Source organism: Pelodiscus sinensis, chromosome 13 (genome assembly GCF_049634645.1).
Source record: "Pelodiscus sinensis isolate JC-2024 chromosome 13, ASM4963464v1, whole genome shotgun sequence".
NCBI classification, from domain to species: domain Eukaryota; kingdom Metazoa; phylum Chordata; order Testudines; family Trionychidae; genus Pelodiscus; species Pelodiscus sinensis.
Window position 1 is genome coordinate 1,894,309 of NC_134723.1, and position 15,598 is coordinate 1,909,906.

Consider the following 15,598-nt stretch of genomic DNA (forward strand, 5'->3'; position numbering starts at 1 on the left):
GAAGAGCTGCAGGCTGGGGCGCTCGGGACTGTGCTTGACGGGTCCCAGCCGGTCCCCGAGGAGGAGCGGAGCCGGGCGCTTGGCCCTTGCCCGGTGAGCAGCGTTGCCAGCGAGAACGGTGACGCCGAAGGCCTCTGGGAGCGCCAGGCCACGGAGCAGTCGCGGGTACCGAATGAGGGGCCGATGGCCGTCGTGCCCCGGAGCCCTGCCCACGCGCCAGGGCCCCTGCTCCGGGTGCTGTGCAAACCAGAAGGAAAAGCCGGCGGGGCCCAGAGTTTGCAGTCGCAGCGCAAGTGGAGACGCCAGATGGAGGCAGCCAGACGGCCGGGGGAGCACGAGGAAACAATGAGGCAATATTGGCAGCCTCCCCGCAGCAGCAGGCCCGCCTGGAGCCGCTCTCCCGGCAACCGAGCCTTTCCGGGGGGGAGCTGAGGGCGAGCACGGAGGGGGCTCTGCACCGAGCGGCCCCCCCAGGCGAGGGGCAGGCGGGTGGCGCGAGGGAGGCTGGGCAGGCGGCACGTCTCGGTGGCGAATGAGAGATGGGGCGGGGCAGGGCGGGGCGCGGGGCGAAGGCCTCGGGGGCAGCAGAGGGGCGGGCAGAGGGGCGTGGCCGTGCCCTCTGGGATGGACGTGAGTGGGACCAGGTGCCCTTGGCCACGGTCATGGAGATGGGACCGGCTGCCGGAGTCAGCAGCAGCCCCTGGCGGGGAGCTGAGGGACAGGCCCAGATGGCAGGCCAAGGGGAAGTGTCCCCATGCCCTCCCACACCCGTGTCCTCCGTCACTACCCAGACACCTGCACCGTCCCCTTCACCCCTACCCACGCCCTACACCCCTCCTCCGGCTCACAGCCCCCTCCCACGCCCTACACCCCTCCTCCGGCTCACAGCCCCCTCCCACGCCCTACACCCCTCCTCCGGCTCACAGCCCCCTCCCACGCCCTACACCCCTCCTCCGGCTCACAGCCCCCCTCCCACGCCCTACACCCCTCCTCCGGCTCACAGCCCCCTCCCACGCCCTTCACCCCTTCTCCGGCTCACAGCCCCCTCCCACGCCCTACACCCCTCCTCCGGCTCACAGCCCCCTCCCACGCCCTACACCCCTCCTCCGGCTCACAGCCCCCTCCCACGCCCTACACCCCTCCTCCGGCTCACAGCCCCCTCCCACGCCCTACACCCCTCCTCCGGCTCACAGCCCCCTCCCACGCCCTACACCCCTCCTCCGGCTCACAGCCCCCTCCCACGCCCTTCACCCCTCCTCCGGCTCACAGCCCCCTCCCACGCCCTTCACCCCTTCTCTGGCTCACAGCCCCCTCCCAGACCGTACACCCCTCCTCCGGCTCACAGCCCCCTCCCACGCCCTACACCCCTCCTCCGGCTCACAGCCCCCTCCCACGCCCTTCACCCCTTCTCCGGCTCACAGCCCCCTCCCACGCCCTACACCCCTCCTCCGGCTCACAGCCCCCTCCCACGCCCTACACCCGTCCTCCGGCTCACAGCCCCCTCCCACGCCCTTCACCCCTTCTCCGGCTCACAGCCCCCTCCCAGACCGTACACCCCTCCTCCGGCTCACAGCCCCCTCCCACGCCCTACACCCCTCCTCCGGCTCACAGCCCCCCTCCCAGACCGTACACCCCTCCTCCGGCTCACAGCCCCCTCCCACGCCCTACACCCCTCCTCCAGGTCACAGTCCCCTCTCCCCCCAGACCCTACACCCCTCCTTCAGGGCAGAATCCTCTCCTGCACCCACACCTCTCCCAGATCCTGCACCCCTGTCCCAGGTCACAGCCCCCTCCTGCACCCACCTCCCTCCCAGACTGCGCACCCCCTCCATTATTGTCATGGAAGAGTGTGGCTGTGATGGTGCGTTGGGGTTCCCCCGCCTCCTGCACCCCCGTAGTGGCACGGACAGACTCCCCCAGCCAGTAGAATAGAGGGAGTGTATTGCTCCGCCATGATACAGCACAGCACAGATGTAATCTGGTTCCAGGGCAGGCCTAGGATGCCTCAGCCCCCCTTGAGATGGGGGAGACTGGGCCCCTAAATCCCAGCCTGTTTCCTAGGCTGCTTCCTCCATGATACCAGTCAGAAACCTCCCTAACTCCCTCACTTCCAGCCCTGCCCCCAGCCAGGGCTCCACTCCCCTTCTCCCCATTGTTCCGCTCCCTGGGAGATCACTGGTCAGACAGGTTTGGAGCCCCCTTGCATAATGACTCATCCCCTGCCCTGCTGGGCCGTGCTGCAGCCAGCAGCCAGTGGGGGTCACCCACAACCCACTGCCCAGCATGGCAACCAGCAAGGTACCCTCACTACGTCACAGTGGCCCTCGACCACTTTCCCAATTCTTGGAGCGCCTCTCCTCCCCCCACCAAAAGGATTGCCCACCCCGTGTCTACAGCTGCCAGCCCGTGGTGCTTCACGTGGGCGTGGCGGGTGCCCGCTAGCAGCCAAGTGGGCAGCGGGTGGCGGGAAGGCCACGCCAGCAGTGGGCCACGAAATGGAGGGATGCCCCCGAACCAGCCCTGCCCACGTGTCTCAGGCGCCGGGGCTGTGCGGTTGGGACGGACGGGCGAGGCCTAGGCCTCCCTGTGCCCCCGGACCAGCCCCGCGAAGGTGTGTGGCTCTGCCACGTGCCGCTGCCATCCGTGGCTGGGGAGTGTGCAGCCCCTCCCAGGCGGGTCCCTGCCCTCGCACAGGCAGGCCGGGGCGCACCAGCCAGCGAGGCAATTGCTCCTTTCCGGTTCACACCGGACCCTTGGCTGGAGGGACGCGGCCTCTGCAGCTGCTGCCCTGCTGAAAAGTGCCAGGCAGCTGGCGGCCTTGGACCCTCCCCAGCCTGGCAGAGCGAGCACACGGAGCAGCGGCCGGGGCTGGGAGGGGTGCCGGGCCCTGCCGCTGCCACCACGGGCCCAGGGCTCCTCCGGTGAGCTCAGGCCCCGTGCCAGACGCCCCCAGGCAGGACGCCTGGGCTCCCGTGTCCCGACAGCGCTGTCCCATGCGGGTGGCCCCTGGAGGCCTGTGCCCACGGCGTGGCCAGGCTGCCACTGGGGGGAGGAGGGGTTGGTGCCTTTCTCCACAAGCCGCTGGGGGGGGCCTGGTGCAGAGCTCTCGGCTGGGCTGTGGGGTGGCCATTCCCCGCTAGGGACAGGCCCCCGCCCGTCCGGCCCCAGGGCTGCCCTGCAGGCCGGGTTTGGCGCTGCCGTCTGGAGGGGCCTGGGGGCAGCAGGCTGGGTTGGGGGCAGGCGGGTGCTGCTGGGGGTGCTCAGTCAGGAGGAACCGGGCAGAGCCCCGGCAAACACCTGCCCACGGTGCCTGAGCCCCCTTTCGTACAGGCAGTCGGGGAGGGCGATCAGCGGCTCCTCAGCCAGGCCGGCACGGCAGGGCAGCGCCAGTCTGGGCCCCATCCCCCCCCCCCGCCCCCCCGGCCTGCAGCCGCTCTCCCAGGTTTCCTCCCACGTGCGCCGGGTGCTAACCAGGAGCCGCCGAAGTCGCGCGCCGGGGCAGCGGGTTGGTCTGCGCCGCAAGTGGTGGCAGGGCTCCCGGGGGCTCCCGGCTGCTGGGTGCCATGTCTCGGCGCACGGGGGCCCGGAGGAGGGGCGGAAGGGCAGGGCCGTGCCGGCGCTTCCAGCGGGCCGGAGAGATGTCTGGGCGCCGGGGCGGATCCTGCGTCGCTGCCGGGGTGGATCGGCCGATTGCAGGGCACCAGCCGAGCAGTTTGCCTGGCAGCCGTGATCTGCGCTCGCTCTTGGGCTTTGGAGGTTTGTGCACAATCCGTGGCAAAGGCAGGTCGCTGAGAGCAGCTCGGGTCCACAGCCAAAGTCGTTTCCCCTCCAGCTCGCCCAGGAGAATTCAGCCGTGCTTTGTGCCCGCGGTGGGGGCCGAAATGCCTGCCTGAGAGCCGCCTGGCAGCCTGCGGGCCCAGCAGGAGGCGCCGTTCAGCCGGCCAAAGGGCAGGCGTCTCTGTGGCTGCAGTGGGGTGCGCCGCCCCGTCCAGCCCCGGGCGTGGCTCCCAGTGCCCGTCTGGCCCGTGGCCGGGGCGTGGGCCGTGGTGCAGAGCGGGCCCGGCGCTGCCTCTGGCGGGCTGCGTCCCGGTGGGTGGAAATGCAGAGGCTACGTCTTTAAGAAGGGCCTGGGCGAGGGGGTGGGGGAATCCATTTCATGCAGCTTCCCTCGAAGCAAATCTGGATCGAGTTTAGGAAGTGAGCCGAGGGGCTGGAGGCCCCGCCCGGCGCTCAGGCAGCGGGCTGCGTCTGCCTCGCCTGGGACGCGGCCGGGTCAGAGGGCGGTTCCGTGAGCCAGCTGGACACGACGCCTTCCCGGCCGCCCCTCGCTGCTGTGCCGGGAGCTGGGTACGTCCAAGTTCTCTCCTCCGCCCTCTCCTGAGAGCCCCGGCGCGTGCGAGGACCCGGCGGGGACGGTGTAAGGGACCCCTGTGCCTCTCACGTACGGGCACGGAGGTGAGATCTGCCAGCCAGTCCCCCTTACGCGGGGGGGCGCTGCCCCGGCTGTGCAGCCCCGCGGCAGGGGCTGGGTGCGCCTGGACCCGCTTGCTCGACTTTCCTGCATGTTCCCTGCGGGCTCAGCCCAGCACAGACGTGCAGAGCAGGTCGGAGGAGCTGGGGGGGGGTGGCGGCAGGGTTGGGGGGCAATGGGGACTAGTGAGGGGAGCAGGAGGAGCGCTGGGCTGGGGGGAGCTGGCAGGGCTGTGGATGTGGGAACCCACCCAACAGAGGCTCCCGGGCTGGCCTTGTGGGACCTCAGAGGGATGGGCGTGGGCGTGGGCGTGAGTGGGTGGGTGGGTGGGTCGAGAAGCGGGGTCAGAGTCTGGTCTCGGAGGGGGCAGCTCCGTCGTACAAACCCAGCTGCTGCGGCTGGGGGCGCCGTGCGGTGACTGCGACCCCAGCAAGTCACTGTCGTGAACCAGCTGTTGGCACTGCGCCCCCCCCCCCCCCCCCGCCAGTGCGCGAGGCTTGCTCCTGGCACGCGTCCCTGTGCTCCAGATGCTCGTCCCGGGGGCCCATCGGCCGTGCTGGGCTGCTACCAAGAATGCGGCACATTCTTCCCGCGGGGGCCCTGGGTGAGTCCTGGGGCCGGCGTGGCGGGAAGCCGGGGGCTCCGGCACTGACACCACCCCAGAGCTGGCTGCATCGGGCACCGACAGCAGGACGGGCTTGGCCGTGGGCCCTGGCCTCCTGGCGCATGCATTGCAGGCCAGGGCTGGGCTCCGGGGGGTGGGGAGTCCCAGTTACCCTCTTGCAGCCCCCAGGTCGGTGCAGTTGTGCTGCGCCCCTCCCCCCCTCAGATGTGGGGCAGAGTGAAGGGCGAGGTCTCTCCTTCCTCTCATCCCAACGTCCACCCAAGCTGCGCCCGCCCCACATGGGGAGGTATGGCTGCGCCCAGCCAGCATCCTGGGGATCTCTCGCTGCCCCACAGGAGAGAGGCTTAGAAAGGGGGCAGAGTGGGACTGCGCTATCATAGCTGGGGCCCAGGGGCTGAGCGCCTCCATCCCTACTGGGGCAGGTGGGCAGCTGGCTCTGGGGAGCGCGTTGGTGCTGAGTACGACCCGGCCCCGCCTGCGAGTCCCACGGTCGTTCCCAGGGCTGCGAAGCTGGGGGGGAGTCAGAGCAGCTGTCACCACCATCAGCCCCAGCTGGGATGCCAATGCGCGTCACCCCCGCAACAGCTGGCCGGGTCTGCCCCTCCTGTAACTACAGCCCTGCGCCACGGATACGGACCCCGCGCCCACAACCCCAGCCCAGCCGAGCTCGGGCGTCGGGGTCTGCAATGGCTGGGTTTGCCTCGGCTCGCACGGAGCAGTCGTCGCTCCCTGGTGCGCGGCAGGCTGGGCTAATGGCTGGACCGGATGCAGGGCTGTCGGCAGCCTGGCACGGCAGAGTCCACTGACAGCCCTGCCCGGGCGTAGCCGCTGTCCAGCCGCACTGCCATGTGGAACGGGGTTGCCACCAGCGATACCTGGGACCCCGGCTACTGGAGCCCCAGGCCTCGTGATCAGACGTGCACAGTGCACGGGCCTTGTGCCACCCAGGGTGATCGCAGCTGATGGCGTCACGCCGGGCGTTGGGGAACCAAGTTCTCAGCTGTGGCTCCGGCCAGGGCTAGTGCCTCATGGCATGCTGGGAATGCCCAGCCTGGCGCCCCGGGGGAGGAACATGCAAAGCTGCTTTTGGACATGGTGAGCGACAAGGCAGGGCACAGCTCCGCCGGGCGGGAACGCTCCTGAGTGCCCTGGCGTTGGGGTGCCCGTCCATCCCCGGCAGGCTCCCCCTCCCTGGGTACCATCCCCGGCAGGCTCCCCCTCCCTGGGTACCATCCCCGGCAGGCTCCCCCTCCCTGGGTACCATCCCCGGCAGGCTCCCCCTCCCTGGGTACTGCGCAGACGAGGGGCGTCTCCAGCCCCCGAGCTCCGGCTGATTTGCACCCGAATGCCTGACGTGCGCAGAGGCGCGGGGTCGGGGCTGGCGCGTCTCTCCTGGCACGCTCTGCGCCGCACGCCTGGCTGCAGACAGCGGCAGCCTTGGACATGGCAGGGAGAACCATTGAAAGCAGCCACCCGGTTACAGGGACCTGCCAGCATCCGCCACTGGCCACTGGCTGTGTGGACAGGCTGGTCTGCCAGGAGCATCTCCCTTTCCTGCCATCCCCAGTGCCCAGCGAGTTGCCCCGGGGCTGTCCCTCCCGGCAGCCAGCCGCAGCCAGGAGAGCCAGGGGAGTCTCTCCCCGTGGCAGACACCCCCCTTCCTGTTCCCGGCGGCCGCATGCTGTGACGGCGCCTCGGGGAGCCCCCGCCCCTGCCCCCGTCCGCAGCACGACGGGCTGCGCCAGCCGGGAGAATGGAGGGGTCCCCTTGGGGGGAGGGGTCACAGGCCCCTGACCCCCTACACTGGCTAGTCTGCTTCCCCCTGCTCTCCCTGCCCCCTCCCCCAGCCACCCCCTAACTTTGTCCAAACCCCTTCCCTGCTCAGGTGAGAACCGGTTGGGTTGGGCCATTGTCTGCATGATCGGAGGGCCCTGGGGCGCCCCCCCGCTGGGCTGTGCTTACAGACAGAGGCCAGCAGGGGTCAGCCACAGCCCAAGCACAGCGCCCAGTGACTGCCCAGCCGGAGTGGGCCTGGGCCCCCCAGAGTAGACAGCCCCCCACTACACACCGGAGTGTCAGCGCCTCCTTCCACTGAGACTGGGACTAACCCGGGATACTGACCAGGGCGTCTGGGTCCCTGGCGCGCTTGGTACAGTCCAGCGCGTTTGCCAGACCAGCAAAGCCAGGCAGGAGAGCAGCTGAGTCCCGGGGAACCGCCTCCCGATGTCCGGCCCGAGCTCCCCCGGAACAAACGTTCTGCCCCGCGGTCATTCGGGCGGTTCCGGAAAGGGGGGCAGCCCGTGGCCGCGTGGTTGCAAGACAAGACGGTATTTCCCTCCTCTGGCGGGGATCCTGTCGAGCACAAACCCAGACAAATTGCAAACAGCTGCAGGTTGCAAACTCCCCCGTAGCCGCCTGGAGCCAGATGGGGGGGCGAGGGGCTGGCAGGAGAGGTGAGAGCCCGTGGCAGGACACGAGTGACGCCGGCGTGGCAGCCTCTGTGCTCGCTCGGGGAGCTGCAGCCGTGCCACGAGCAGGTGCCACGGGGGCAGTGGGACAAACCCGGTGACCCCCCCCAAACCGACACCACGACGAGACGGCCGTGGGGGTCAGCCCTGGCTGCTGGGCCTCCCGGGAATCCGCCCAACGAGCCGTAGCACCCAAGACACCCGGCGTGTGCCCAGCCGCGCACAGACCCAGGGAGCGCAGGACCCAGAAGTGGCACGAGGTGGCAGGGCAGCATCTGCCTTTGGCTGCAGCTTCCCCTTCCCCCCCTGCAGCCAGGGCTGGATCCAGGGGCAGGCAGCCCAGGAGGCTCCTGGCAGGCCCGGCTTAAGGGGTTCCGGGTTTGCGGGGTGCCAGACTCGGGGGGACACTGGACTCGTGGGACGCCTGGCTTGGGGGAGTGTTGGGCTCAGGATGCACCGGGATTGGAGGTGCCTGGCTCGGGGGTACCAGGCTCAGGATGCACCGGGATTGGGTGCACCTGGCTCGGGGGTACCAAGCTCGGGATGTACCAGGATTGGGGGTGCCTGGCTCGGGGGGGGTGTTGGGCTCAGGATGCACCGGGATTGGAGGTGCCTGGCTCGGGGGTACCAGGCTCAGGATGCACCGGGATTGGGTGCGCCTGGCTCGGGGGTACCAAACTCGGGATGCACCAGGATTGGGGGCGCCTGGCTCGGGGGTACCAGGCTCAGGATGCACCAGGATTGGGGGCACCTGGCTCGGGGGTACCAGGCTCAGGATGCACCAGGATTGGGGGCGCCTGGCTCGGGGGTACCAGGCTCAGGATGCACCGGCATTGGGGGCGCCTGGCTCAGGGATACCAGGCTCAGGATGCACAGGGCTTGGGGGCACCTGGCTCGGGGGTACAAAGCTCAGGATGCACCGGGATTGGAGGTGCCTGGCTCGGGGGTACCAGGCTCAGGATGCACCGTGATTGGGGGCACCTGGCTCGGGGGTACAAAGCTCAGGATGCACCGGGATTGGAGGTGCCTGGCTCGGGGGTACCAGGCTCAGGATGCACCGTGATTGGGAGCACCTGGCTCGGGGGTACCAAGCTCGGGATGCACCGGCTTGGGGGCGCCTGGCTTGGGGGTGCCGGGTTTGAGGGCACCAGGCTCCAGGGCTGGGGGTGCTGCACAGACCCTAGTGTGCACACGGATGGTCTCACAGGCCGGGGTAAAGCAGGCGTGCAAGCCCCGCAGCCGAGGGGCGCCGCAGGCTCCTCATGCGATCAGAAGGAAGAGCCTCCGGAGCATGCCAGACCCAGAGCATGGAAGAGGCTGCTCCCCTGGGGGCACAGGTGGCCAGAGCTGGTGCAGGAGGGGCTGGATGGATGGTCCTGGCTTGGGGGGTGGGGGCTCTGTGGCTAAGGCACAGGACCCAGGGTCTGGCGCGCTGGGTGCATTCAGAGCTCTGCCACTGTTTCACTGCGGGACTCTGGGCAAGTCCAGTCCCCTGTGTGCCTCAGTTTCTCTCTTGCTAACGCAGCGCTTAATGAGATGGGCCACGGGAAGAGAGGCCGGGGGGGAGGGCAGGGCACAGCCCTGGGCTAGTGGGGGTGGGGTGGGGTGGAGCACAGCCTGGTGGAGCAGGGCCGGGCTTCACCGGGAAGGGTGGCTCGGGAGGCGAGCAGAGCGGGGTGGGACAGAGCCCAGCGGCCGTGGGCCAGGGGAAATGGAAGCAGAAAAGGGGCAGGGTGCAGCCTGGGGGCAGGGAGGGGTGGGCAGGGCGCAGGGCAGAGCTCTGGTGGGGCAGGACTTGGGGGGGCAGGCCATGGCCTGAGAAAGCCGGGTTGGGGGGCGCGGCCCAGGTGGGGCTGGAGCGGAGCCAGGCACAGCCCAGGGAGCCGTGGGCTGGAGAGGCAGATGGAGCAGGAAGCAGGTGTCCCCCCGGGGGGCAATGCCGGGCTCACCCCTTGCCCCCAGACCCTGTGGGACCCGTGGGGGGAGTTCGGTTTCCCGGGCTCCTGCAGCCCTTGGCTCGCGCCCGGCCCATTGTTCTCCGTCGCTTCACGCGCTGCGCTGCTCCTTTGACCAGCGTGTCTTGGCAGCACCGCCCGCCGAGGGGGGGGCCTTACAGCTTCTCCCCAGGCCTGCCTCAGTCCAGAATCCCCGTCCCCTGCTGCTCCGCCAGGGCTGGCTCCATGTCGGGTCCTCGGCCGTTCATGCAGGCTGGTGCCCCGGGCAGCATGCTGGGTCTGACGGGGGGAGTGCGGCTCCGGGGGGCTGTCCTGCCTGTGCATGACTGTGTTGCTGGAAGGCTCCAGGTGGGGTGTCGCCCGAGAGGGGAGGGGCTGAGCTCAGACCCGCCCCTTGCGGAGTGTGACCTCCAGGGAGGGGGCTGGGGTGGGCGCCAGGTGGACTTTCAGAGTCGCTTATCAGAGAGCAGCGCGCCTCAGGGCTGGGGGCAGAGACGTTTCCACGCCCTGTGGGCCCGTTGCCGAACGAGCCGGCCCAGGCGTGTCCAGCGGCGCCCGAGGCCGGGGCGGGGGTCCAATTACCAACCAATGTTGAGTTTTCCTTGCTCCGCCTGTGGACACCGAGCCGTCCCAGCCGGCGTGTCCCAGGTCCAGCCCCTGGCATCCAAGCCGCTTCCCGCCCGGCACGTGGCAGCCTGGCTAGCGTCCAGCCGGTCTCGCCCGTGGAGAACCACACGCACGTGGCTCTGAGGTTAGAGGAGACAAGGTCAGGAAAAGCGCCTGGCCCTTGTGGGGGAGATTCGGGGGGAGGTTTTCCTGTTCTGGGACTGACTCCCAAGGCCACTGTCTCCCTGCCCGTCAAGTTCTGGCAAAGGAGCCGACTTCGCGACCGACCAGGCTCCCTGCTGGAGCTTGTGGCTCTCTTAGGTCCCCTGGGCCGAGGCCGAGGAGGGAGCCAGTGTTGGTCGGGGGGAGGACAGGCTGGAGGAGGCTCGTGCTGCAGAGAGCCGTGCAGGGTTCTGCGTTTGCTAAGTGCTGAGGGCTTCTGGCCCGGTGCTGTAGCCTGGCTTAGCGGGGACGAAGCTGGACCCGAGGCCGGGCTGGACTGGAGCATCCTCGCCAACGGGAGGTGACACAAAACGCTCCGGCTCCCCGCGCGCTCGGCACCAGCCAGTCCCGGGGCCTCCTCCCCTGCAGACTGAATCGCCCGATTGGGGGGTGAGCCTGGGGCACCGCACTGGGGCTGCGAACGCTCTGCCCCTCGACTCCTGCCCGCGCCCCCGGGGGCGAGACACCTGTCTCTGGCGTGTGCAGAGCAGAAGCGAGGGGGCTGGAGGCTGCGCCGTCAGGGCCTCAACAGCTGCCAATCGCCCCTGGGGGGTGCCGGGGCCGGTTTCCTCTCCTCCCCCACGCCCACAGCCCCACAGCTCTGTTGGGCGGAGTCCCCGGAGCGCCGTGTTCCTTGCCTGGGGCCGGTCTGAGCCTGCCTGCCTGGGGCGAGCGTCTCCCCTCGCTGGGGGTCTGGCTCCGGCCCTGCGTGGTCCGAGGGGACGCACAGACTCTCGGCCCAGCTGCTGCTTCCCGGGCAGGGCGAAGGTTCCTGCAAAGGGTCACGTTTGTTGCAACCCAGCTGCAAGGTGCTGTAGTGAGGGCCCTTGCTGGGGCAGCAGGCCAGTGCGGCGTGTCCTGCCGCTGGGGCCACCGCCCACGCCCACCTCTGGGAGCAGGGCTGCCGTGCACACCTGCAGCCCCGCACGCCCACCTGTGCCCACGTCAGGCAAAGAGGAAATTTCTTCTGCCAACTTATGCAATTTGTTCCTGTTTCCATAACAACCTCCCGGTGCTTTCTGGTCCTTGCTGTTGTTCACAGGCACTAAGTGCTCCACAATTCACCACCGCGGGAAAGAGTCGGGTGCAGAGACCCTGCAGGCTGGGAACGTGCAGCCTCTGCCAGCAAGCCCCCAGCCCCTTGCCCTGGGGGGGAGTGCGGCTCCGGCCAGGCTCCGCTGCTGCCCCCCCCCCCCACCTGGGAAGCATCCGTTTCATTTCCTCCCCGCCTCTGAGTGGAGCTGACTTTGGAGCTTGTGAAGATGGGAGGCTATGGACAGCGATGAGTGTCCAGCCTTCCATGGGCCGAGGCAGGAGCAGTGACCCCGCCAACACAGTGTGACGGTCCTTATCTGCAGACCCCTGGCGGCCCTGCCGGTGCCCCTCGCTCCCGACCCGCAGCCCCTGGCGGCCCTGCCGGTGCCCCTCGCTCCCGACCCACAGCCCCTGGCGGCCCTGCCGGTGCCCCTCGCTCCCGACCCGCAGCCCCTGGCAGCCCGGCCCTGCCGGTGCCCCTCGCTCCCGACCCACAGCCCCTGGCGGCCCGGCCCTGCCGGTGCCCCTCGCTCCCGACCCACAGCCCCTGGCAGCCCGGCCCTGCCGGTGCCCCTCGCTCCCAACCCACAGCCCCTGGCAGCCCGGCCCCGCCGGTGCCCCTCGCTCCCGACCCACAGCCCCTGGCGGCCCGGCCCTGCCGGTGCCCCTCGCTCCCGACCCACAGCCCCTGGCGGCCCGGCCCTGCCGGTGCCCCTCGCTCCCAACCCACAGCCCCTGGCAGCCCGGCCCCGCCGGTGCCCCTCGCTCCCGACCCACAGCCCCTGGCTGCCCGGCCCTGCCGGTGCCCCTCGCTCCCGACCCACAGCCCCTGGCAGCCCTGCCGGTGCCCCTCGCTCCCAACCCACAGCCCCTGGCTGCCCGGCCCTGCCGGTGCCCCTCGCTCCCGACCCACAGCCCCTGGCAGCCCTGCTGGTGCCCCTCGCTCCCAACCCACAGCCCCTGGCTGCCCGGCCCTGCCGGTGCCCCTCACTCCCGACCCACAGCCCCTGGCTGCCCGGCCCTGCCGGTGCCCCTCACTCCCGACCCACAGCCCCTGGCTGCCCGGCCCTGCCGGTGCCCCTCGCTCCCAACCCGCAGCCCCTGGCAGCCCAGCCCTGGGCTCCCCCCACCCCTGCCAGTGCCCCTCACTCCCAACCTGTAGCTCCCTGACATCCAGTGCTGGGATCCCCTCCCCCCAGCTCCAGCAATGCTGCTCAGTCCAATCTGCTGCCCCTGTCCTGCCAGCCCAACCCTGGCCTCCCATCCCCCCAGCTCTATGAGTGCCCCCCCACGCGCCCCACTGGAGGGGCCGGATGTACGGTAACTCCCTCTGCTGCCCAGCAGTCGGACAGCTCGTGAGAGTGGTGGGTGGGGGAGGGGTTAAAGCCACTGGTGTTTGCAGAGGCCCCCACAGTTCCTCGGGGGGGGGTTCTCTCTGGAGGGGCTGGGGGGCGAACTGTCACATACACGAGGGCCAAGCAGTGACCAGGCGCCTCTCCCGGCTCCCCGTGCGACCCAGGACCCCGTCTCTGGCCGGGCACTAGGCGGTCGAGCCCAGGAGCTTGTAAGTTCCCGCGCTCGGCCAGGCTGCTGGGCGCAGAGCTGCACTGCTCAAGCACAATGGGCTCTGGGCCCTGCTGCAGTGGGAGGCTGGCTGGGCGCGCTCAGCGCCGGGCGGGCTGCAGGGGAGCTGGCTGGGCGCGCTCAGCGCCAGGCGGGCTGCAGGGGAGCTGGCTGGGTGCGCTCAGTGCCTGGAGGGCAGGATGCGGGTGCTCCTGCAGCATGTGCTGGGCCTGCCTCCGACATCCACTAAGCTGCCTGGGCTCCCAGCCAGGGCCCTAGTGTCCGGAAGGATGGTCCCTGGATGCAGTTCTCAGGGAGCCGGGCCCCCTGCGATTCTCCGCAGCCCGGGCCTGCCGTTGACGCAAGGCCCACAGCCATGCAGGGGTGCCCATTATGTCCAGGGCTCCCCTGAGCCAGTGGCAGCTACGGCCCCATGGCCTGGTGCTGGGCTGCCCGCCCGGGGGTACAACCCCAGAGCCCGCCCCTTGCACTGCAGCGTGAGCTGGCCACGAGCAACCCGCTATGCCAGGGCACCAGATGGGGCCTCAGGGCACGGGGCTCGCTTCCTGCCCCCTCCTCTGCCCTTTGCCCGCCCCTTGGGGCCGGACCCTGGCTGCTGCTCGCCAAAGGCTAAGCCGGGTCCCTAGCGGGGCTGCCTTGGGCCCTGTGGCCCTGCGCTGGGGAGCAGCGGGGGGCAAGGAGCCTGCTCCCTGCGGGCCGCTCTGGGGAGCAGCACGCGGGTGGGGGGGTGCACGGCGCTCACGCGTTTACATTGCTAATGGGGCTGCGAGCGGCGCCGCGCCATTGGCTGCCAGCGATGCAGCGCCCGGGGAGCCGGCTTCGCCCCCCGCGCCCGCCAGAGACCGCGCTCGGCACCGCAGCGGACGGCCTGGCTCCCCGCAGGGGGCAGGGCCCGATCCGATCTCACTCCGGTTCCGCGCCCGATTCCCGGGGGCGCCTCCCGCCGGCCATGGGGGGTCGGGCCGGAGCGGCTGCTCCGGCGCCAGGTGCCGAGCGCCCGGCAGCGGGCCCGTGAGCGCCGCAGAGCCCCGCTCCGGCGCCGGGTCCGTGGTGTGAACCCCGGAGCGCGGCATGAGGGCCGGCTGCCCGCCCCGCGCCCCGGCCCCCGCCCGGCCCCGGGGCCGGTCCGCTCAGCCCGGAGCCGGGGCGCTGGAGCCGGGGCGCAGCGGCAGCCAGGCGCGGTGACCCCCGGGCGGGCGGAGCCGCCGGCGCCCAGGGATGGGCAACTCTCAGCGCAAGCCGCCGCGGAGCCCCCGGCCCTGCAAGATGGACTCGGCAACAGGTACCGGGCGGATCCCCGCGCCCCCCCCCCCCCGCAGCCTGGCCCCTGCGCCCCGCTCCCGCCGGCTGTGCCCCCCCGGGCCCCCCCGCAGCCTGGCCCCTGCGCCCCGCTCCCGCCGGCTGTGCCCCCCCGGGCCCCCCCGCAGCCTGGCCCCTGCGCCCCGCTCCCGCCGGCTGTGCCCCCCCCGCACCCCCCCGCAGCTCGGCCCCTGCGCCCCGCTCCCGCCGGCTGTGCCCCTCCCCGCGCCCCCCCGCAGCTCGGCCCCTGCGCCCCGCTCCCGCCGGCTGTGCCCCCCCCCGCGCCCCCCCGCAGCTCGGCCCCTGCGCCCCGCTCCCGCCGGCTGTGCCCCCCCCGCGCCCCCCCGCAGCTCGGCCCCTGCGCCCCGCTCCCGCCGGCTGTGCCCCCCCGCGCCCCCCCGCAGCTCGGCCCCTGCGCCCCGCTCCCGCCGGCTGTGCCCCCCCCGCGCCCCCCCGCAGCTCGGCCCCTGCGCCCCGCTCCCGCCGGCTGTGCCCCCCCTTGCCGCGGCGCGGTGCAAACCCTCCCCCCCGAGCCAGGCAGGTGGATCCCGCACTGCCTGGGGGGAGGATGTGTAGCTCCTCCCCACCCCCACCCCGCCTCTGCCAGGCTGCTCCTCGCCTGCCCTGCATCCCAGTCACCCCATCGCACTCCTGCCCCGGCACAGGGGGGGCCCTTCCTCCCCTCGCCCTTTCTGGGGACCCCTCCAGCCAGTCGTGCACAGGACCGGGGAGCTGGGCTGGGGCCTCTGCCCCGAGTTCCAGGGGGCTGGGAGGCTGGGCTGGGGCGTCTGCCCCGAGGGCCGGGGGCTGGGCTGCAGGTCCTGTTCCCCGCGTGCTCCGCGTGGCAGTGGCGAGGCGGCTGACAGCACATGCTGAGTATCTGCAGGTGCTCTGAGCTTTGCTATAGCAACAGGAATGATATGGGGCTGTGAATTCCAGGTTCCCCGGGGAGCCTTCATTCTCCCTGGCTCCTGAGCCTGCTGGGGGTAGGGAGCCGGCCTGCTGCAGGCAGCCCCTGTTCTAGTGGGGCCGCCTCCGAGTGGCTGGAGGAAGGCTCAAGGGACTTGGCCAAGGTCACTCAGGGAGTCGGAGTCAAGGCTCCTGGGTTCTGTGCTTCGCCCTGCTGTGGCCTGCCTCTGGGGAGGGGGGGGGTGCAGGTGCTGGCTGGCTGCTGCCCTCTACAGGCTGGAATGTGGGCGACCCGTGTCAGTGGGGGGGTCCCCCAAGCCAGCCCAGCCACTTGAGGCCAGTGGAGCAGCCCCTGGCAGGCAGAGTTCTGGGCGTCGCCCTGTAGCGCTGTGCAGGAGGGGGCACCGCGCAGCTCTGGGGTCTG

The 15,598-nt window shown here is 71.0% G+C and overlaps 1 protein-coding gene across 11 annotated transcripts in view; it reads left to right on the top strand.

Moving 5' to 3' along the window:
* The window catches only part of NHSL2 (NHS like 2), an 89,190-nt gene that overhangs the window by 26,490 nt on the left and 47,102 nt on the right, over positions 1 to 15,598 (top strand). For 3 of the 11 annotated variants that reach the window (XM_075896601.1, XM_075896599.1, XM_075896602.1), the window contains exon 1: positions 3,549 to 4,347. The exons of 5 other annotated variants lie outside the window; for them this stretch is intronic. Coding sequence is in view for 2 of the 6 variants with exons in the window: in XM_075896595.1 (XP_075752710.1) it covers positions 14,185 to 14,248 (64 nt within the window). In the remaining 4 variants the exon portion in view is untranslated. Of the gene's footprint in view, positions 1 to 3,548; positions 4,456 to 13,721; positions 14,249 to 15,598 lie in introns of those variants that run through there. 3 more of the 11 variants (XM_075896600.1, XM_075896595.1, XM_075896597.1) reach the window with 3 other exon arrangements.